Source organism: Phyllobates terribilis, unplaced genomic scaffold (genome assembly GCF_046119375.1).
Source record: "Phyllobates terribilis strain yellow unplaced genomic scaffold, ASM4611937v1 Scaffold_8__6_contigs__length_399053987, whole genome shotgun sequence".
NCBI lineage: Eukaryota > Metazoa > Chordata > Amphibia > Anura > Dendrobatidae > Phyllobates > Phyllobates terribilis.
The window spans coordinates 108,588,205-108,608,886 of NW_027362768.1; the positions used below are offsets into that span (position 1 = coordinate 108,588,205).

Consider the following 20,682-nt stretch of genomic DNA (forward strand, 5'->3'; position numbering starts at 1 on the left):
ATTTAGAGTAGATGCTAAGAACATCCAACAATAAGGCACTGAATTCCCAATGGTGGGATTGGTGTAGACTAAACTCATATTGTTATTGCACTGAAAAAAATCCACAATTTTCTTTGCTGTTTGAACATTACTTTTCTTTCAAAGAAAAGAAAATTTTTCCAAACCAAAGATCCCCCAAAAATATCCTCCAGTGCCAGTTATGCTGTGTGCGCTCAGGGGAAAGCAGGAAATTTAACCTGACCCCGAATTAATGATCAAACTAAACAATCGGTAGTCGGATGGATAAGAATCTGATATCCATCAGACAGGTCCTCTGATCTTTACATCATTATGGAGGCACCAAAACATCTTTCCCTTTTTCAAAAGTTGAGTGGTGTGTCTAGATTTATGTTCACGTGTCTCATACACTAATCAACTCTTCCTGAATGCTCTGTATTATTCAAGTAAAAAAATAATAATTTTATTGACATAAAAGAGCTGGCAAATCTTGAGACATCCCATAAACTCACTTCTGCATGTTCTTGCGCTCCCCACCCTCCAGAGCTCCATCAGGGCATTATCTGGGGTAGTGGCCAGCAGCAGAGCGAAGTGCAAAAACTTGTAGAAGTGGTTCCCTAAATCTTCGGTCTAACTTTTCTAACTGGGAAGTTTTGGGGTCTCTAAGATTATTGTTTTACTCATTTATATAGCGCCATTAATTCCACAGCGCTTTACAGACATCATCATCACTGTCCCGCTATTGGTATGTCTTGGGAGTGTGGGAGAAAACTGGAGATCCCAGAGGAAACCCGCTCAAACATGGGGAGAACATACAAACTCCTTTGCAGATGTTGTCCTTGGTGGGATTTGAACAGAGGACCCCAGAGCTGCAAAGCAACAGTGTTAACCACTGAGCCACTGTGCTGCCCATATAAGAGTCTTTGCTAAGAGCTGTGAATAGAATAAAGGGGATCTGGTCTAGGTGTCACGGGTGTGTCAGATGTGACAGACAGTCGCCCTGCAGTTGGTTGCAGGAGATCTCTTCGTTTGGCATTACAGACACCTTCTTAGATCTGTCTCACTCTAGGACCCAGCGGCTACCTTCCTCTCCCCTATTAACACCCTGGCCTGGGTGTTTAAATACTTTCAGTCAGCAATAGGGAGGCGCCGGTGATATTCACATGGCCCCTTGTGAAGGCTTGGAGCAAGTGCAGTTCTTACTTCCTCTCTGGTGCTAAGAGGACGTGTGTGCCATCTCTCTGAAGTCGACTGAAGCTAAGCTACTTTCCCCGTGCCTGTCTCCCCTTGCTGTCTTTAGTTATCAGTGGGGATCGACTAGCGCTCATCCCCCTCTTCCCTATCTAGGGCCAAGCACTAAGGAAATACAGGGATAGGTTCCTGTGCGGCGATTGGTGAGGAACCAATATAGGGACGGTAGGGGTAAACAGGGCGATTGTAGATCAGCCTAGGAGGTCTCCACTTCCCCCTTTCCCTAGTGTCTGGGCTCCATTCTCCTCATCCCTTTGTGTTGCACTTTGTCTTTCCCACACTGTGCGTGACACTAGGGTATATAAGGTAGGGTATATATATATATTTTTTTTTAAGATGGAGGAGCTTGTACAGACTGTTGTGAGGATAATTTTCACCATTCTACAGCTCACATTGAATACTACTAGAGTGTTTCTTTCAGTTTTCTGGGCTGTTGACAACAATAAAATAAATTCCTAATGATTCATTACAGTTTGCCAATGAATCCATAAAAATATTGGCAGACAATGATTTTTGGATAAGGTGTCCAGAAAAAAAAAGAAAATGAAAACCCAAGATGGCATCCCTGGTCTGGCATATGGTCTATATAAACAGCTGGGCTAGGGTGCATGTCTTTATTTAGGGAATTTGGTCTACATGTTTGAAGGGCTTTGTTCTGTGGTTTGCATTTATTTTGGGTGGGTGACATGTACCACTTGTGATTCATATGCCAACTGTCAGGGGCATGTCCTTTATAAATGTGTAGGGTGTAAGGAAAATATTTTGCATGTTTTTTTTCTGGTAAAGACCATAACAAATAGCCCTAATTAAAAAGGTCCCCATCTCTGGGGACAGTTTGGCAGAAAAAAAAAGGATCCACTGGGGAGCAACGGAAATAATTAAGCGCCAATAATATTTCAACTTTGCCAACAATGGTCAAAACATGGACCTTTCCATACAAAATTTCCATTTTTTTATTTAAGATAAACCAGACTAACCATAAATGGTCTATTGGTGGGTCCATGATTCAACCTTTATAAAAAAAATTCATTGAGAAGTCAATGTCAATATGATTCTTCAGCAGCCATCTTAAGTGCCATCTTACTACAGGTTAACGTTCGGTGACTACCAGTGCAGCATGGTAGTCTATCTTATCTAAAAATAAAACATTTTACTATTGTGAAAAAATGTAAAAAGTAAAAAATCTATTGGAATCTATTAATTTTTTGGAGGCTAAATCTCTGTCAAAATTTCAGACCTTTCTAGGACGTTCCACTTTACATGATTGTTACTTCGATTAGACTATGGGTAAGTTATTTTGTCGGAAAATGATTTCCTGTATAACCGTTGTATCTGGTCATGAAACGCAGAGCAGATCTATTATGACTCAGGTTCTGGAACGTCTCAGCAGACAGAAGCAAAAGTAGTCACAGATTTGGATGAGTGTAGACATCTAGTCAGTGACCTTCCTTTACCAGAGCCAGCCTTAAGGGAGAGACCAATGAAAACGGAGAAGGCTTAGCTGCTTGATGAACTGCAGATGACGCAACCGTAAGGAAATACTTACGAATCTCAAAGCTGAAAAGCAAAGCTGTAAAATGTAGTTATGGCTGAACTATTCTTTAATTCTCAGGCGTTTTCACTTGACGTAATTTAAAGGGAACCTGTAAGCTGTCCTAGCTCCTCTAGAGCGCCACCATGTCTCTACTGCACCCTATCTCTACATTATAACAAGCTCCGTCTTAGATCTTGGAGATAGCTTTAGAATTGTAAAGTCACGTTTTAATCTGCGTTCATGCTATGTAAATCTGTGAGGACTAATCCGTCAGGAACTTGTTTCACCGGAATAATCCATCCTCCCACCATCTAAGCATGCCTCCCTAAATGTGATTCACTTGACCTGCTAGAGTGATGTCTCCGTCCTCTCTCTGCAAATCTCAAACATGCGCCCAATGTTCTGCCTCCTTCGGGATGTGCAATAAAGGGAGAGTGTATGCTCGCCAGCTTTATGAGCGACCTGCGTATGCTCATGGAGGCAGAACCTTGCGTGCATGCGCACGATTTGCAAAAAGCCGACCGTGATGTTGTTCTTGTATCATGTCGATCATGCCCCAGGAGTCATGCATCCAAATTAGCAGGAAGGATTAATCCAGAGGAGTAAATGCCCTTCTCGACTTATCCTCACAGATTTGCATAGTGAAAACGTGTATTATAACTTGATTTTACAATAAATAGGGCAATTGTTAAGTTATAAAAAGGAGCTTGCTAGAATGTAGAAACTATTTCTTCTCTTTTAAAGACAAGTCCAGAAAATACCTGTACATGGCCAGTCCTTTCCTCCATTACTGAGAAATCAGTGTTTGAACTGATATGCAAATAAGGCTGAAGAACTATTTGTAGATCTGAAACCTCTGTCACTCCAGCTCTATTCTCCACCCAACGCCGCCTCATCCTGCTTTACTGACCACCTCTATGCTGTGTGACTTCAGGCAAAAGGGAGCCGCCAGTCAAGCAGGAGGACAAGGCAGAGATGGGCAGAGAATAGAGCTGGAAGGACAAAGGCTTTAGATCTACCATAGCACTTAAGCCTAATTAGCATATCAATTCAAACGCTGATTTGTCAGGAACTGAAAAATGGACTGGCCATGTAAAGGTATTGCTGGACTTCTCTTTGAAAGAGCTACATGTGCATATAAATAGTTTGGTGCCGTGGGGTAACATCCTGCTGACAGATTCCTTTTAAAAATCTCATCCACATGGCTGCTGCTGTAACTTGCATTGTATTTTACATCCAAGAATATGCACGGTTTATATGACACAGGTAAACATATGCTTACAGATGGGAATCTGCGATATTCAAGAAGGGATCGCTCCCTCCGCCCACCCCTTCTCCACTGCCTAATGGCCGCAGATGGAGCTTTGCCAAGGACATTGGCGTACCATTACAAGTTGCGGCCATTTTTCCAGCATAAGATGTGAATGCAGCTCATTGCTTTGCATTAGGCAAATGAAGTGCGGTAATTTACCTTAAGCATATGGGTAACACTCCTATGACTGCACTAGATAGGTAAAAGTGCCGCACTGCATCAAAAAAAATACAGAATTCGTGCCAACTGATATATGGCCCATCTGGATTTATCTGCCTGTTAAAATACCCTTCAAAAGACACAACACGGATTGCATTTTTGCATAATGTTGAGCATCAACCATTATAGCACGAGATATAATTCAATAGATTTGTCCTCTTAATGGCAGAACAGCGGCAAATCATAAAAGCATGGCTATCTGTTGCTTTATTGCAAAAAGTGATGCATCTGCTCAAGGCCAACTCCTCTTCAGGTGTCTGGCTGTAATAATAAATGGATATTCCAAGCAATGAATCTAGGTAATGCTCATTGATCTGTGATAGAGCGTCCTCATTCAGCCTGGATTTGGGGAAATGTTATGAAGAGCTTTGTGAATAAAAGGTAATTCTGAGTGTGAAGGAGCACTTCATCAGACACTTCCCCAGATGGAATCATTTCAGGTTGAAAAGATAAAAAAAAAGAAAAAAGAAAATAAGGGAGATGCCTCGTTATGTGAAGTTTCCTGTACGAGGCACTTGGCGTCACGTATCACTGCAGTATTGGAAAATATGCTCTTCAGTCTCCACAGATGTAGATTGCTGAAGGCTGGGATCATTTACTTTATCTGTATACCTAGTAAAATGGATTGTCTGCCAGTAAATGCCCCCTTCCCCCTTACCATTAAAGATGGTGATCTTCCAGTTCCAGCTTCAGATCAGGGAGGTTGATGCAATGGCGGTCCTACAAAGTCTGTTTGCATGGATGCATCGGTCCTGCAGATAAATAATTTTTAATGTAAGTACATGTAATAGGTTAAGGTTTGAAACAGGCATTATTTATGTCAATTTTTTTTAATATATTTTTATAGCTTTTTCCACAGATCAGCATTTTCGGATTTTGTTTTAGATCATGGACCCATTACAATCAATGTGCCTTTTCACCTGCCCTTTTTATAGGGACAGATTGTCCACAAAATTGTAAATGGATACATGTCCTACTTTGATCTGTGAACAATCCAAGGATCCAAGGCACAGGGTCGTATCCTTCAAAAAAGTTTTATTGGCACTAGTGTACACATAAAAAAAACGGACATGCAACGTTTCAGCCACACTGGGCCTTTTTCAAGCTAAAAACACGTTGTACATATACTACTTTTATCTGATTTTTTTTTTTTTTTAAGTACTTCTTAATTAGAATTAAAGGCTACGTTCAGTCCTCAGGGATGCACCAGTCTTTTGCCTCCCGGCTTCCTGATGATTGACAGTTCGGAACTGTGGCCTGGTTACCCCACTGGCCCGAAATGTGCGCTCATCGATATTTCAAGCATAGGAGACCAGGAGGACTGCAGCTGGCCAGACCGAGGGAACTGCCCGGCTTCAGAGCAGCGCTTACAAGCTCTATAGAAAAACACTTGTAAGTGCCGCGCTCCTACCCTAAGAGACTTGTCACTGCTGATAGACTGCGAAGGTGACTGGTAACCTAAGCAATGAGCAATAAAATAGAGGTATTAAAAAGCCCTCCATTCTACAGAAAGAAGAGGCTATTAAATGATATATAATTATATAAGCACTTTTCAATTTTATCTATTTTAGAAGATGAGACAACCCCTTTAAAAGTGAATCTGTCAAAAGGTTTTTATTATGTTATCTGAGATCAGCATGATGTAGGGGCAGAGAGGCTGATTCCAGTGATGTATCACTAACTAGCCTGTGTTTTGCTTTTTTAAAAAAATCTGTCTTTTATCAGCAGAAGAATATCACTGGAGGAGTAGGCGTCTCGTGCCTTCTGGTCCAACCCTTCCCCCACTGCGGATTAGCAGCTTTCTTTTTAAAAGGTATATTGACAGTTGCCAATCAGTGGTGTGGGCGGGGCTATACACAGCTCAGCATTCTGAGCTCCGCTAGATCTGCAGCAGAGAAAACAGGGATTCTATCACAACTGCTGCACCCAGTAAACTAAGTGATACATCACTGGAATCAGGGTCTCTGCCCCTACATCATGCCGCTGTCAGATTACACAGCAAAAACATTTGCTGACAGATTTCCTTTAACAAAATTACATATACTAATATACAGTGGTGGCCAAAAGTATTGGCACCCCTGCGATTCTGTAAGATAATACTCAGTTTCTTCCTGAAAATGATTGCAATCACAAATTCTTTGGTATTATTATCTTCATTTAATTTGTCTTCAATGAAAAAACACAAAAAGAATTGTTCTAACGCCAAATTGGATATAATTCCACACCAAACTTAAAAAAGGGGGTGGACAAAATTATTGGCACTGTTTGAAAAATCATGTGATGCTTCTCTAATTCGTGTAATTAACAGCACCTGTAACTTACCTGTGGCACCTAACAGGTGTTGGCAATAACTAAATCACACTTGCAGCCAGTTAACATGGATTAAAGTTGACTCAACCTCTGTCCTGTGTCCTTGTATGTACCACATTGAGCATGAAGAAAAGAAAGAAGACCAAAGAACTGTCTGAGGACTTGAGAAACCAAATTGTGAGGAAGCATGAGCATTCTCAAGGCTACAAGTCCATCTCCAAAGACCTGAATGTTCCTGTGTCTTCCGTGCGCATTGTCATCAAGAAGTTTAAAGCCCATGGCACTGTGGCTAACCTCCCTAGATGTGGACGGAAAAGAAAAATTGACGAGAGATTTCAACGCAAGATTGTGCGGATGGTGGATAAAGAACCTCGACTAACATCCAAACAAGTTCAAGCTGCCCTGCAGTCCGAGGGTACAACAGTGTCAACCCGTACTATCCGTCGGCATCTGAATGAAAAGGGACTGTATGGTAGGATACACAGGAAGACCCCACTTCTTCGCCTGAGACATAAAAAAGCCAGGCTGGAGTTTGCCAAAACTTACCTGAGAAAGCCTAAAACGTTTTGGAAGAATGTTCTCTGGTCAGATGAGACAAAAGTAGAGCTTTTTGGGAAAAAGCATCAACATAGAGTGTACAGGAAAAAAAAAAGAGGCATTCAAAGAAAAGAACACGGTCCCTACAGTCAAACATGGCTGAGGTTCCCTGATGTTTTGGGGTTGCTTTGCTGCCTCTGGCACTGGACTGCTTGACCGTGTGCATGGCATTATGAAGTCTGAAGACTACCAACAAATTTTGCAGCATAATGTAGGGCCCAGTGTGAGAAAGCTGGGTCTCCCTCAGAGGTCATGGGTCTTCCAGCAGGACAATGACCCAAAACACACTTCCAAAAACACTATAAAATGGTTTGAGAGAAAGCACTGGAGACTTCTAAGGTGGCCAGCAATGAGTCCAGACCTGAATCCCATAGAACACCTGTGGAGAGATCTCAAAATGGCAGTTTGGAGAAGGCACCCTTCAAATATCAGGGACCTGGAGCAGTTTGCCAAAGAAGAATGGTCTACAATTCCAGCAGAGCATTGTAAGAAACTCAGTGATGGTTACCGGAAGCGGTTGTTCGCAGTTATTTTGGCTAAAGGTTGTGCAACCAAGTATTAGGCTGAGGGTGCCAATACTTTTGTCTGGCCCATTTTTGGAGTTTTGTGTGAAATGATCAATGATTTGATTTTTGCTTCATTCTCTTTTGTGTTTTTTCCTTGCAAGCAAATTAAATGAAGATAATAATACCAAAGAATTTGTGATTGCAATCATTTTCAGGAAGAAACTGAGTATTATCTGACAGAATTGCAGGGGTGCCAATACTTTTGGCCACCACTGTACCTAGCACTGGCAGACACAGACAGAAAAAGGGCCCCAGAACAATATATGGGCCGTTCACTTTCAAAAGCTCATCATAATGCACAATTCCATCTGCACTGGAAGTAGAAGTGGCCCCCTTACTTCTTGGGCTCCTGTGGGGCTGCACCAATGATATGTCCTCCTCCCTACCCCCGAAACCTACAATCATTTTAATGCACTGCACTCTCCAATCCAGTCCATTCCCAAGAGAGAGGAGGAGAAAGGAAAAAGGGGAAAAAAATGGGGAGGGGAATTTCAACATATCATTAATCTCTGGCAAAAATTAGGAGACCACTGCAAAATTTTCATTTTCTCTGATTTTTCTCTTTATAGGTATATTTTTGAGTAAAATGTACATTATTGTTTTATTCTATAAACTACTGACATGTCTCCGAAATTCAAAGCTAAAAATTTTGTATTTATTTGCAGCAAATGAGAAATCGTCAAAATAATAAAAAAGAAATAGTGCTTTCAGACCTCAAATAATGCAAAGCAAAAAAGTTCTTATTCATTTAGAAACAACATTACTCATGTTTTAACTCAGGAAGAGTTCAGAAATCAATATTTGGTGGACTAACCATGATTTTTAATCACAGCTTTCATGCGTCTTGGCTGCTTTCCACCAATCTTTCACACTGCTTTTGGGTGACCTTATGCCACTCCTGACACAAACATTTAAGCAGTTCTTCTTTGTTTGATGGCTTGTGATGATCTATCTTCCTCTTGATTACATTCCAGAGGTTTCCAATGGGGTTCAGGTCTGGAGATTGGGCTGGCCATGACAGGGTCTTGATGTGGTGCTCCTTCATCCACACATTGATTGACCTAGCTGTGTGGCATGGGGCATTGTCCTGCTGGAAAAACAGTCCTCAGAGTTGGGGAACATTGCCTGAACAGAAGGAAGAAAGTGTTTTTCTAGGATAACCTTGTATGTGGCTTGATTCATACGTCCTTCGCAAAGATTAACCTGCCCAATTCCAGCCTTGCTGAAGCATCCCCAGATCATCACCGATCCTCCACCAAATTTCACAGTGGGTGCAAGACACTGTGGCTTGTATGCCTCTCCAGGTCTCCGTCTAACCATTAGACGACCAGGTGTTGGGCAAAGCTGAAAATTAGACTCATCAGAAAAGATTACCTTACTCCAGTCCTCTATGGTCCAATCCTTATGGTCTTTGGCAAACTTCAGCCTGGCTCTCCTTTGCTTCTCATTGATGAAAGGCTTTTTTCTAGCTTTATATGACTTGAGGCCTCTAGCAGCCTGTTACCAACTGTTCTTGCCGTGCACTTCACCCCAGCTGCCATTTGCCATCCCTTTTGTAGGTCACTTGATGTCATCCTGCAGTTGCTGAGTGACATTGGAATAAGATGACGGTCATCCCGGTCAGTGGAGAGTCGCTTTCGTCCTCTGCCGGTCGGTAGCTTTGTTGTCCCCAAATTCTGCTGCTTGATCTTTTTGTAATGGACTGCAGTCTTCGAAATTTTAAGGATGGAGGCAACATGACGCTCACTGTATCCCTCTCCTAGTAAAACCAGAATTGAGCCCTTCTTTTCCTCACTCAAGACTTTTCTTTTCAACTCCTTTGGCATGGTTACAAGTTATTTTTTTCATTCAAATTACTTTTGGGCTATTCCTAGCACTTGTTTTGCCATCCAGCTTGTCCTATTGCAAGAGGATTGTGAAGACCACAGCAGTGTTACTTATACTTTCCCTCGTTACATAAGATTTGGTTCAGGTGATCACCTAATCAGAAGCACATTAAGTAGAATGAGGTGGACTGTGGTTGGAATTCAACTGACACTGGAACGGCTGTCAGACATGTAGAGATGGGGATTTTTAGAAAACTGTGCAGTGGTCTCTTAATTTTTGCCAGAGCTGTGTATGTATGTATGCATGCATGCATGTATATATAAAATAAATATATAATAATATATCTCTCTAGTGACCATTGCCAATACCCTTGATGATTTGAGACCCTCAGATATAAATGAAACAGATTTGCATGCTCTATAAAACATTTAGGACAGCGTGTAGAGGTTCTCGATTCTGTCTTACACATTCTGACTGAATAATAACGAAGCCTATTAATTATAAACCATTGAAACTAAAAAGGAAAGCATGTTATGTTTTAGCCTTATCAAAGTGCATTCAAATATCTTATAACCTCTTCAAAGGTAATTTTCAGGTAAATAGTGGCGTTTTTGACATTTTTGTAGATATCAGGAAAACAGCTATGGAATATAATGATGAACAACAAGCACAGCCATGTATTGTCAACTTTGAAACCTGCCTTCTGTCCATGGACATGGGGACAGCTATAACATGCAATCTGTACTTGTAAGAATACCATTGATTAACTAATTGAACCATATGTTAACGCAAAATAAAGCAATCGTTCTTTAGGCAAGGGCAACACAAAAATTATAGTCAACAGGCAGTGATCCTCAGACAAGTTGTGCGACTAAAGACATTTGAGCAACTTGATAGCAACTTTTTGTCACATGACAAATCGCAGACAAGTCATGTGTAATTAGAGGGTCACAAGTGACTACGTTGAACCTTTTGGGAACAAATTGCAATAAAAAAATCAACAGGGCTGCATCAAGGTAGGTCGCAGGTTGCAACACAACCCTATTGACAATTCAATGGGATGCTGCAATGTTAACAGTCGCTGTGTAACACAAACCTTAAAGTGATGCTCACAGTACACTCAATAACTATACTCGTTGGTATAGTCTGCTGGGGAGGGGAAAATTTTCATATAGAATGTAATAATAGTGTCAACCTCCAGGTGACAGCAGACTATCCCATGGTCCTCTGGTTCTCATACCCAGCGATCGGCCAATCAAGTAATGATCATTGGTTTCCATACAGTTTGCATAGTGTAGAAAGCTTGTACATAAAAAGAGCAAAGTAATAGCGCCAATCAACTTGGCATATCATCGATATGCACAATTATCATGAACTAGCCTTACCGGGAACACTAATTTCATGATATAGAAAACAGGCTATCAATCACCTGACGAACGTGCAAAACACTCGATCGTCAGGTGAAATCATTTTTTAGCTGGATGACAAGATCATTGTTCTCGGCAGCACATCATCCTGTGTAAGCAGGAACTGTGCTGCCGAGGACAACGGCAGCCAACGCACACAGATCATTCAGTGCGCCTCTGAGGTGCAGTCTATTAAACGACAGTCAAATCAGTTATTATTTACCCATCGGCAGTTGTTTAACACCATAGATCACACTGTGTGAATGTAGCCGAAGGCAAAAAAATCTGTTAGAAAAGACTCTGAATATTGGTTCACACATTTTGTTTTAGAGGGAAAGATCCAACAAGGGTTTCCAAGAGAAATGTCAGAAATCCACGTGAACATTCAAGTCTGATGCAAGTTTTAAAGAATTTTTTGCCTACGGAACAGCTTTTAAAGGGTTATTCCATTAGAATTAGAAAGTAAAAACAAACAACATTCCAATGTACCATTTACTAACATTTAACTTGGCGCAGCTCCATTCAATGGGCAGCGGTCACTGCAGGGATCTGCAGAGCAGCTCATATTCTTTGGAAAGGTACCTAGCAGCTGTGCACATTGAATTGTTCAACATGTTTACATCCAGTGACTACCGGAGCAGTCTTCAAATGTAATAAAAATGACCATGCCGGTACCTCTAAAAAATGTGTAATTTTTCCTACGAGTCTCAGACTTAAGCCAAGTCCTTATCCATGAATAAGGAGTTAGATTTACTCTATAGCACTTAAGAAAATTACACATTTATGAACAAGGACTTAGCTTTAGTCTGAAATCTATAAGAAAAATTATTGAGCTACCCGGATTGTCATTTTTATTACATTTGGAATAAAGAATACAATTTTTTTTTTATTCAAAAACCAGCTGGAAATCCTTCATCTTTGATTACAATCCTTTTATTACCATAATCACCACTGTAATCTATAGGATGCTAATTCAAAGAGTGTTTTAAAACCATTTTGATGTGACGTTTGGAGAAGAACCAGCTCCAAAAACCATGTAAGAAAAAAAAAAAAAACCTTTTTGTGAACATGGCCTGAATGAGTCTGGCGGTAACGTTCTTTTCAAGTTTTAATAAGTTACTGCCATTGAAATTTGCAGCCCATTGTTGACCTTTAAATACATACATAAAAAAAATAATAAAAAAAAAAGCCCCACAAAATAGATTGTTGACTATTTGCAGTGTAGAAAGACAAAAGAAGAACAAGATGTGGCTATAGATACTCAGCATGGCTAAACACATAGCTGGAAAAGATAACAGAGGACGGTTACGATGAAGCAGTAGATAGCGCAAGTTTCCTTTCATCTAACCGAGATCACAAAAAAAAAAAGAAGCTGTCTGTATAGTGGTTAGCAACCAGTGCACTTTGAAGGACTCGGGGGTTTCTACGTGGACCACAAAGAAGCTTGACAAACGTACACCTGAGGTTTATAAATGGGTTTCCCTGGGTACTTCAAACCAACACAACATTATAGACAAGAAAATAACTCCTGAGCGCGCGGGCCATTATGATCGATTGCATGAAGAATACAATAAAGAAAGAAGTGAACGTTATACTCCAGGAAGAAGGGATAAAAATAGGCCTTGCACGACTGCAAATTGTAAGGTTCCCCTCACCGTCGTCACTCACTAGCTCATTTGCTGTAATAGTAGATGTGCTGAACTTTGTCAGATCACAAAGTCGGCCCTCCCCAGAGCTCCATGAAATAATGGCAGTATCCTTGCCGTAGGATTACAGTCAGGTAATTGATGTCTTTTTTATTAGACACCTCTAGTTATTCCAAGATTAACTTCAAGGCCTGAAATTACACTGTGAAGCGCCCGACAAGGTGATATTTTTTACGAGCGACCAGAACTCCACCGTCATATCACAGAAGATTATTTTTCACTTACGACAATTCATCTCAAAATGTCATAACGGACATGTTTTATTTTATTTTTTTAAGATTTACTCTCTTTGGTAAAATATCCAACACTTCTAAATTGGTGCTCTAAGGATTATTTATGGACTGACTGCAAGAAGATCAGTCAACTGCGCTAAGCGATTCAGCGGTTTTACTTTTATTGATCATGGCCCAATAAGAAAAAAGAATGAAAGAGAAATTTACTTTTTATGTCCTTGATAGAAAACTCCAATGGTCTGCAATAATATTCTTTAATGTGAAATACATGTGTTGGTCAGCCTATGAAAGGAGAATTAATATATTACTCTGTAAATTAATATTTAAATTAGGTGCACCCCTCTAAAGGGGTTGTCTACTATTTTTATATTAATCACCTAACCTCAGGATAGGTCATCAATATCAGATCAGTAGGGGTGCGTCACCAGGCACCTCCACTGATCAGCTATTCCTAATGCCGCTGGCGGCCGGATGTGATGAGTTGGGGTGCCGAACTGCGCAGGTCTGTCAACTGTAAAGTGGCTGCAGAGGAACTGTCACGGGGATACCGTGACAGAGAGAGGCGAGAAGACCACGGTTTCTGGTTTAATGAACTCCTGCACTGGTTAGAAGTACTTCACCAACTTATTAAACAGTGCAGGTTGCTAGCTGGGTTAATCTGTTCACTTGATGCTCCTGAAGCTTTCCTACCTGGATTGTCTAAGCTGTTCAGTGTTCGCCTCTCCCCTCTGCTATATATGCTCGCCTCTGCCAGTGTTAGTCCTTGCTGCCTGATTCTGGAGTTGGAAGTGTAGTTCGTTTTTGGAGTTGGCATTTTGAGATTGTTCAGGAGATTGTTTCTTGGAGTTTAGTCTGTGTGCACATCTTCATTCTCTCCTATTTGGATTCTTCTACCTTTAACTCCCATGTGTCCCACTCTTTTGTTTAATGTGTGTATTTTGTATGGTTGGTATTTCATTTATCCCTGTCAGTCTTCCCTTGTTTGTCTGGTTAGTGTGTTCCTATACACTGCTGCTTCCCACTACCCTGGGTGGGGAGGGGACAGATGAGGGTTGTTATAGGAGCATAGCAAGGCACGAGAACCCGGGGTTTCCACCTTCAGGAGTAATCTGGGGGGACAGGGATTGACTTGTTTTAGGGACCTGGTTAGTGCCTATAGTCCCAAAGTCATTGTATGACAGGAATCCTGCAGATCCACCCCCAGTTATTCGAATATGGGCAATGTGCAGTATCCGTCCATTATACAGTTGACTGAGCTCTGTTGTGCAGCTCTGCAACTGATCGCATGTGACCGACCATCAGCACAGGGAACAGCTGATCGGTGGGGCGGCTGGTTGTTGTGTCCCCACCCATCTGACTTTGATGAACCATCTTTGGGATAGGTCATCAATATCAATGTAGTGGACAAACCCTTTTTAGCCTTTTGCACATCTACGATAATTATTGTAATGTCACTCCTGGGTCGGGAGCTGGAGTACATTTCAAAAAGTTGCAAAATGTTTTGCCAAAGTAACAAATTATGAATCAGGCAAAAACATTTGCAAACCCTAAACTCCACCCACAATGGCAAACATGGGCTTCTAGTACTACGATCACATCCTTTAATCTATTTACAAGATAAGTGAAATATTATTGATTGCTGGAACCCCCACAGAGCACAAGAAATGGGATCTTGAATCCTATTCTAACAGAGTGATGGTCGAGCGTGCATGCTGCTACTCTCTTCAAAATCTATGGGGCTCACGAAGCCAGGTCCCTTTAAAAAACTGTCAATGACACACAAAGAGAGAGGTGCTGGGAACGCAATATGGGGTGTGAAATTGATACACACAATTGGGTCACTGTTCTGGAGGAAATGTCAATTAGTAAGGTTTATCAATTTTCATTTGAGCAACAATTAACCCCCCCCCCCCTAGACAATACCTTTAAAAGAAAAGCTCTCCATCTACGAGGAATTACTACTACGTAATGCTATGTAATGTTAAAAAAAAAAGAAAAATCATACTTCTCAGTAGTACATTGTCCTCTGTAAACATTTATTTCCTCTTTATGCGCTTTCTTCCTTGTCTATAGCTCGTTTTCTCTGCTCTCCATAAAACTTTAGATTTTTTCTCCCCTCCCTCCTGTTATCTCTAACTCTGAGAAAAAGGAGGGAGGATCAGAGAACAGTCGGAAGCAGGAGCTCTGACGGATTTGTATATTTTTTGCAGATCACTCAGCTAAATAAAAAGGTCTAACATACACTTTACAGAAACAAAGTAGAACATTTTTAATAAAGATTACTTAGAAAGTTGCTTAACGTTTGAATTTAGAAAGCAAATCAAAAATAAAATGATATATTACATACCTATATTTATTATGTGGGGAAGCAGGAGGTAAAGTCTTGGATGGCTGATAAGCATCACCGAGGTGCCTGGCCTCGGTGATGTAGGTCCCGGAATACAGTGCTCCAGTAATGATCGGTTCCTGGGAGGATTTTTAGTGGACCGGATTTTTGGTCTGGGATTTAGGAGCGACCAAAAGAGCTTGGGTGGGAAAGGTCTCTCCCATAGACTCCAGCCCAGGTGTTGTAGGTCCTATAAAAGGCAGCTGGATTGGCTCAGGTGTATCTGATGTGCTGGAGTTGAAAAGTGACCACGATTGCAGACTAAACTGAGGAGAAAGAAGTGCCTGTATTGCTGTTTGGGTAAGAGCGTATTGTAACCGTGTATTATATTATATTATATTATAATATATATATATATATATATATATATATATATATATATATATATATATATATCACACACACACACACACACACTTTTTTTTGCGAAGGTACAGAAGTTGTCGGGCACCGGCCTGGACTAGTCTTTCAAAAGATACAGTGCCCGGTCGGCTTTTCAAAGTATGCTTTGTGTGTAAAATATACCTGGCTGCAGTAATGCGGCTGGTTTCTGATTCAAGCTGGTATGCTGCATAATGGTACGGGCAGCTTTAATCTTTTGTCAGAATCCCTTCGAAATGAACATCGGTGTCAGGGTAATGGTAAGGAATAAGGTAATGTCTAAAAAAAACAATTTTTTTTCTTGACATTTTTGCTTTTTTTGTAGCCTCTTTAATTTAAAAGGGCAACATACTAGTGCATAATGATATTAGCAGTACAATGCTCATGTCTTGATTAAACAGAGTGACTGACAATACCTAATTAGTAGATTTGCCCTATGGCATTTTTCCCATAATTTGTCACTAATGAACATTCCTTTTACTAGCACACTTAATGGCCCACTAAAGACTATCATTAAATGTTCCAAAAATCCCCTATAATTCATAAGGAAAAAAGGTGGATCATTTATGGTAATGTTTTCCAATCGTTCTATTGATTAATGATTACGGTTTATTATTGATTCTTGTTTAAAAAGCTTAGTTACTCCTTAATTATGTTTTTTTCCTCCACTAGTGGTGATAAATAGCGGCCTAACCCCCTTGTGTACCCCTCCTCTGTTCCCGTAAGACTGGATGGCATGGTTCACTGGCATGCTAATCAAGCATCCTAGATTGCTAATCAACCAGCTGGGAACTTGGCCAAGATGCTAATCACAGCCCCACAGCTCAACATTCGCACCCTCTACTAGCGAGGCACATTGTGTGGAACGAGAAGCCAAGAAGGATGAGACAGACTACCACTCGATAAACAATTACCATGCCAGATCAGCTTAGATCACCTCTTTCCCAGGTGAACACGGTATTTTTCCTTACATTCAGGCTTCACATAAAACTGCTCTTGCATTAATAAATCCTTCGGTTGTGTTCACATTTGTGCTAGTTCTTCAGACAGGTTTCCTGTGATTTTTGATTGTTAGAATATTTTGGTTTTATTGCAGGATTCTAGTAAAATAAATGAAAACCTGACATACCCATTACCAACCTCAACAGGGTTAAAAGGCAAATAAACCGAAAATGACAAACCACAAAGACTCAAAATCAGACAGATCCGTCAGATTAGATAAAAAGATGGAGGCTACGACAAGAGTGTGAACAAGGCATGCCCCTATTTTCTGACTTGGAGTATATTCACACAGTGCTTTTTTGTAGCATTTTTTTCTCACATTTAAAACACAATATTGGCAGGAAATACCTGTGTTTTTATGCATTCAATTGGATGGGTGAAAAAAATGCAGCAATAATGCTTAAAAAATTGACATGCTGCAGTTTAAAAAACAACAAAAAAAAAAACAAATGCAAAGAAAAACAATGCACAGTGTAAATGAGATTGTGGAAATTTCCTATTTTGCTGCTATTGTTATACTTTGTATTTTTTGAAAAAAATGCAACAAAAAAAAGCTACGTATGAACAAGCACAAGCTCAAGAATTCAGCATTTAGGGTCAAAATTGGATGATATTATTTATTTACTGCCTAGATAAGGAGTGAATTACCTTATACCCCCTGCATCTAAGAAGGATAAAATCAGTTTGTAAGGACAGAATTAAATGAGTATTCCCATCTCCAAGATCCTATCCCAATATGTAGTATGTATAATAATAATATTAAACAAATACCTCCATTTAGAAATGTAGTATAGTTCTTGATTCACTATGTTGCTTACCCCATGTCCAGGGCATTGCAGTAACTTAGGTATTCATGCTTATGACAACAAGGCCAAGTTCAGTATTTGTAAGCCAAAACCAGAAGTGGAGCAATCAGAGGAAAAGTATAATAGAAACACGTCACCACTTCTGTATTTATCACCCACTCCTGGTTTTGGCTTACAAATACTGAGGTAAAATACTGACCAAATCCTGCATGTGTGGACGTGGCCTTAAAGGTTTATTCCCATCTCCAAGATCCTATCCCAATATGTAGTAGGTGTAATAATAAATATTAGCAAATACCTCCAATTAGAAATGTAGTATAGTTTTTCTGATTAGCTATGTCACTTTCCTCATGTGCAGGCTTTGCAGAACCTTAGGTATCCATGTTTACGACCACTGATACAGTGACAACTACTTGCTAGTGGTCGTAACCATGGATACCCAAGGTCCTGCAATGCCCTGTACATTAGGAAAGAGACATACCGAATCAGAATCACTATACTACATTTCTAACTGGAGGTATTTGCTAATATATTATTACACCTGCTACATATTGGGATAGGATCTTGGAGGTGGGAATACCCCTTTAACAGCTGTCGCTATATGAGTGGTTGTTACCAAGGATACGTTAGCTACGTCGCTTACGGCATTGCAGTAGCTTATCAGAAGAACTATACTACATTTCTAATTGGAGGTATTTGCTAATATTATTACACCTACTACATATTGGGATAGGAATACCCCTTTAAAGCTACTGGGATACATTTTAGTTCTGACTCTGCCTGAAAAAGACGACGTGTGCACATAACAACCTAATAATGTGACAGACGTCTGTTTTGCACAGCGGCCAATAAAGAAGCAGAACTGCAAGAGGGGAGAGAGGGCAGCAGCTTCAACCAATCATATGGTTGTGGGCGTGTCTCAGACTATCCCAGACTCCCTGTAGATGGCTCATCAATAATGCAACAGAGCGAAAAAGCAGCCATATAGCAAGCACTTATGGTAAGTCAATATCTGTAGAGGAGGATTACCTGCTTTTTATTTACCTATCATTTTTGGACACCTATTTTAAGGTCACCAACATGTTCCATATTTGGATTTATTATTATTCAAACATAGATGCCTTTATATATTTTTTGAGCTACAGCTTAGTCATTTTGAACAATAAGCTTTGCCAGAGTAAGCGCCTATGTGGGGCTAACTGTATTATATTGAGTCAGCGGGTGATTCTTTATTTTTAGTCCTAACTCTCGAGTACAATAAGTTTTCCCCTATGTTTTACTTTGTAAGTTGCTTAGGAACAGCTTAATTTCTTCTATTTCCATATTAAAGTGAATAAATCATTAAAAAATACAAAAAACAAAAAGGCTCATTGCCGGAGAGATAGCAGATTGCACATCAGAAATTGAGTTGATAACATGTGGAAGAAGCAACCTGGACCTCTAGTATACAGTGTCCATGATTTGACTCCCCCCTCGGCAATGTGCAATACTCTGGGCACTAATCTCAGAGGCATGCTGGGAAAGAAAAAAAAAAAATCTTTGAACCTTTGTCCATTACATATCAAAGCAGTACGAGTTATAAAAGTGGGCACTGCTGGGTAGGACAATGGTCGGCTTTACAAAAGAAAAGGTGGGCAGTCATTTGCTTTATGTTAAAACCACATGAAATTCAGAAAAGCCAACAGAGCACTAAACGGGTTCTTCTCTTTCAGCAAACCTCTGCCCGTAGGTTTTTATTAGGTGTAAAAAAAAAATAAAAAAAAACAACAAAATTTTACCATCCTCAACAATTATTGAGCTCAGCTGCCCCGGCCTTTGTTTGGCTGCAGCAGTGACATCACATCAACAGTGCTGCAACCAATTGCTGAGCTTAGTGATTGGCAGCAGTGCTGTTGACATGACAATAGTGCAGCCAAACAGACAGGGACAGCGGTGGAAACACTGTGCTGGAATGAGGGAGGGCAAGTAAGGCTCAGTTTATTAGCGTATAAAAACCTAAACTAATCAACAAGGAGGGTAAGTAAAAATCAGGGTTTTTTTCACACTTAAATAAGCCTATGGGCAGAAATTTTCTTAAAGAGAATAACTCCTTTTAATAAAGTTTATACCCATACAGAGACACAGGTTTGTCATGGGCCTTAAAGATATTGTCCGAAACTCAGACATGTGCCCTGTTGGAGTTCTTCTAAAGCGGAGTTGTTGTTCCCCTGTGTTGTCTTCCCCTTTTGTCTTTAGAGTGCTAGCGGAGGTTGGCTAGTGCTCATCTCTTTCCTCCCCCAGCTATAGCCTTACGTCAGGGATAGTAGAGCGAGGCACATGATCGGCGACAGCTGCAGAGGCTGTATAGGGACGTTAGGGGGAGACAGGGTGACGCTAGTCCAGATTAGGGGGTCACCTCTTCCCCTTGTGTCTGGGCTCCCTTTCCCCTCTGTGTTGCACTCATTATGTCATGTGATCTCTGCAGTCAATCAGCGCTGGCTTCACTGTCCCCTCCTTCGGACAAATCATAAACATCTAGAGGAAGTGAGATTCTGTGACAATGTCACGCGGTACCCGGGAGAGACAGTGCTGGAACGGCACCAGAGGCGAGTGTAGGTGTTATTTTACAAGGGGGAAACATTGGGATTGAGAAGGGGGTTGTCCAAGTAGTCGACAACCCCTTTAAGGCCAATGACTAAGACCCCTGACTAAGCTGATGTGAAGCAGCAATATGTGTGGGGATTTGCAGCTCAGGCACTCTCATTTACCATCGTACGTATCTTTTTACTTGTTTGTTTTCCTACGGCTCCATTGCTGCTATTGTTGTATAGGATTTATTGTGATTATATTATTTATATATTTTCATTAACTCTTTCCTATTATATATATGTTGCTTCATTATTTATATTGGTTTGTACAGCGTGGAATATATACAAAATTAGTGGTCTGGCCGGGATAATATTACTATAATATTAGCATGCCTGATGAAGGGGCAACAATCAATTAAACTATTACATCCAGCTCTTCAAGTTTCTATGTATATTTTTAACTGTTTTTAATTTATTTTTTTGTGTTGATATATATTTCTGTTTTCTGATATTGTCTCTTAATAAACTTAAGGTAATATATTTCTAATCATGGGTGTGCACACTTTTTTCCCCTTGCCAACT

At 40.4% G+C, this 20,682-nt stretch overlaps 1 protein-coding gene across 4 annotated transcripts in view; it reads right to left on the reverse strand.

Moving 5' to 3' along the window:
* Window positions 1–20,682, reverse strand: part of DIPK1A (divergent protein kinase domain 1A) — a 250,794-nt gene that overhangs the window by 34,496 nt on the left and 195,616 nt on the right. For all 4 annotated transcript variants that reach the window (XM_073643202.1, XM_073643203.1, XM_073643201.1 and 1 more), the window contains one exon: window positions 4,972–5,065. In XM_073643202.1, coding sequence (XP_073499303.1) covers window positions 4,972–4,974 — 3 coding nt within the window. In that variant the 5' untranslated portion in view covers window positions 4,975–5,065. The remainder of the gene's footprint in view (window positions 1–4,971; window positions 5,066–20,682) is intronic.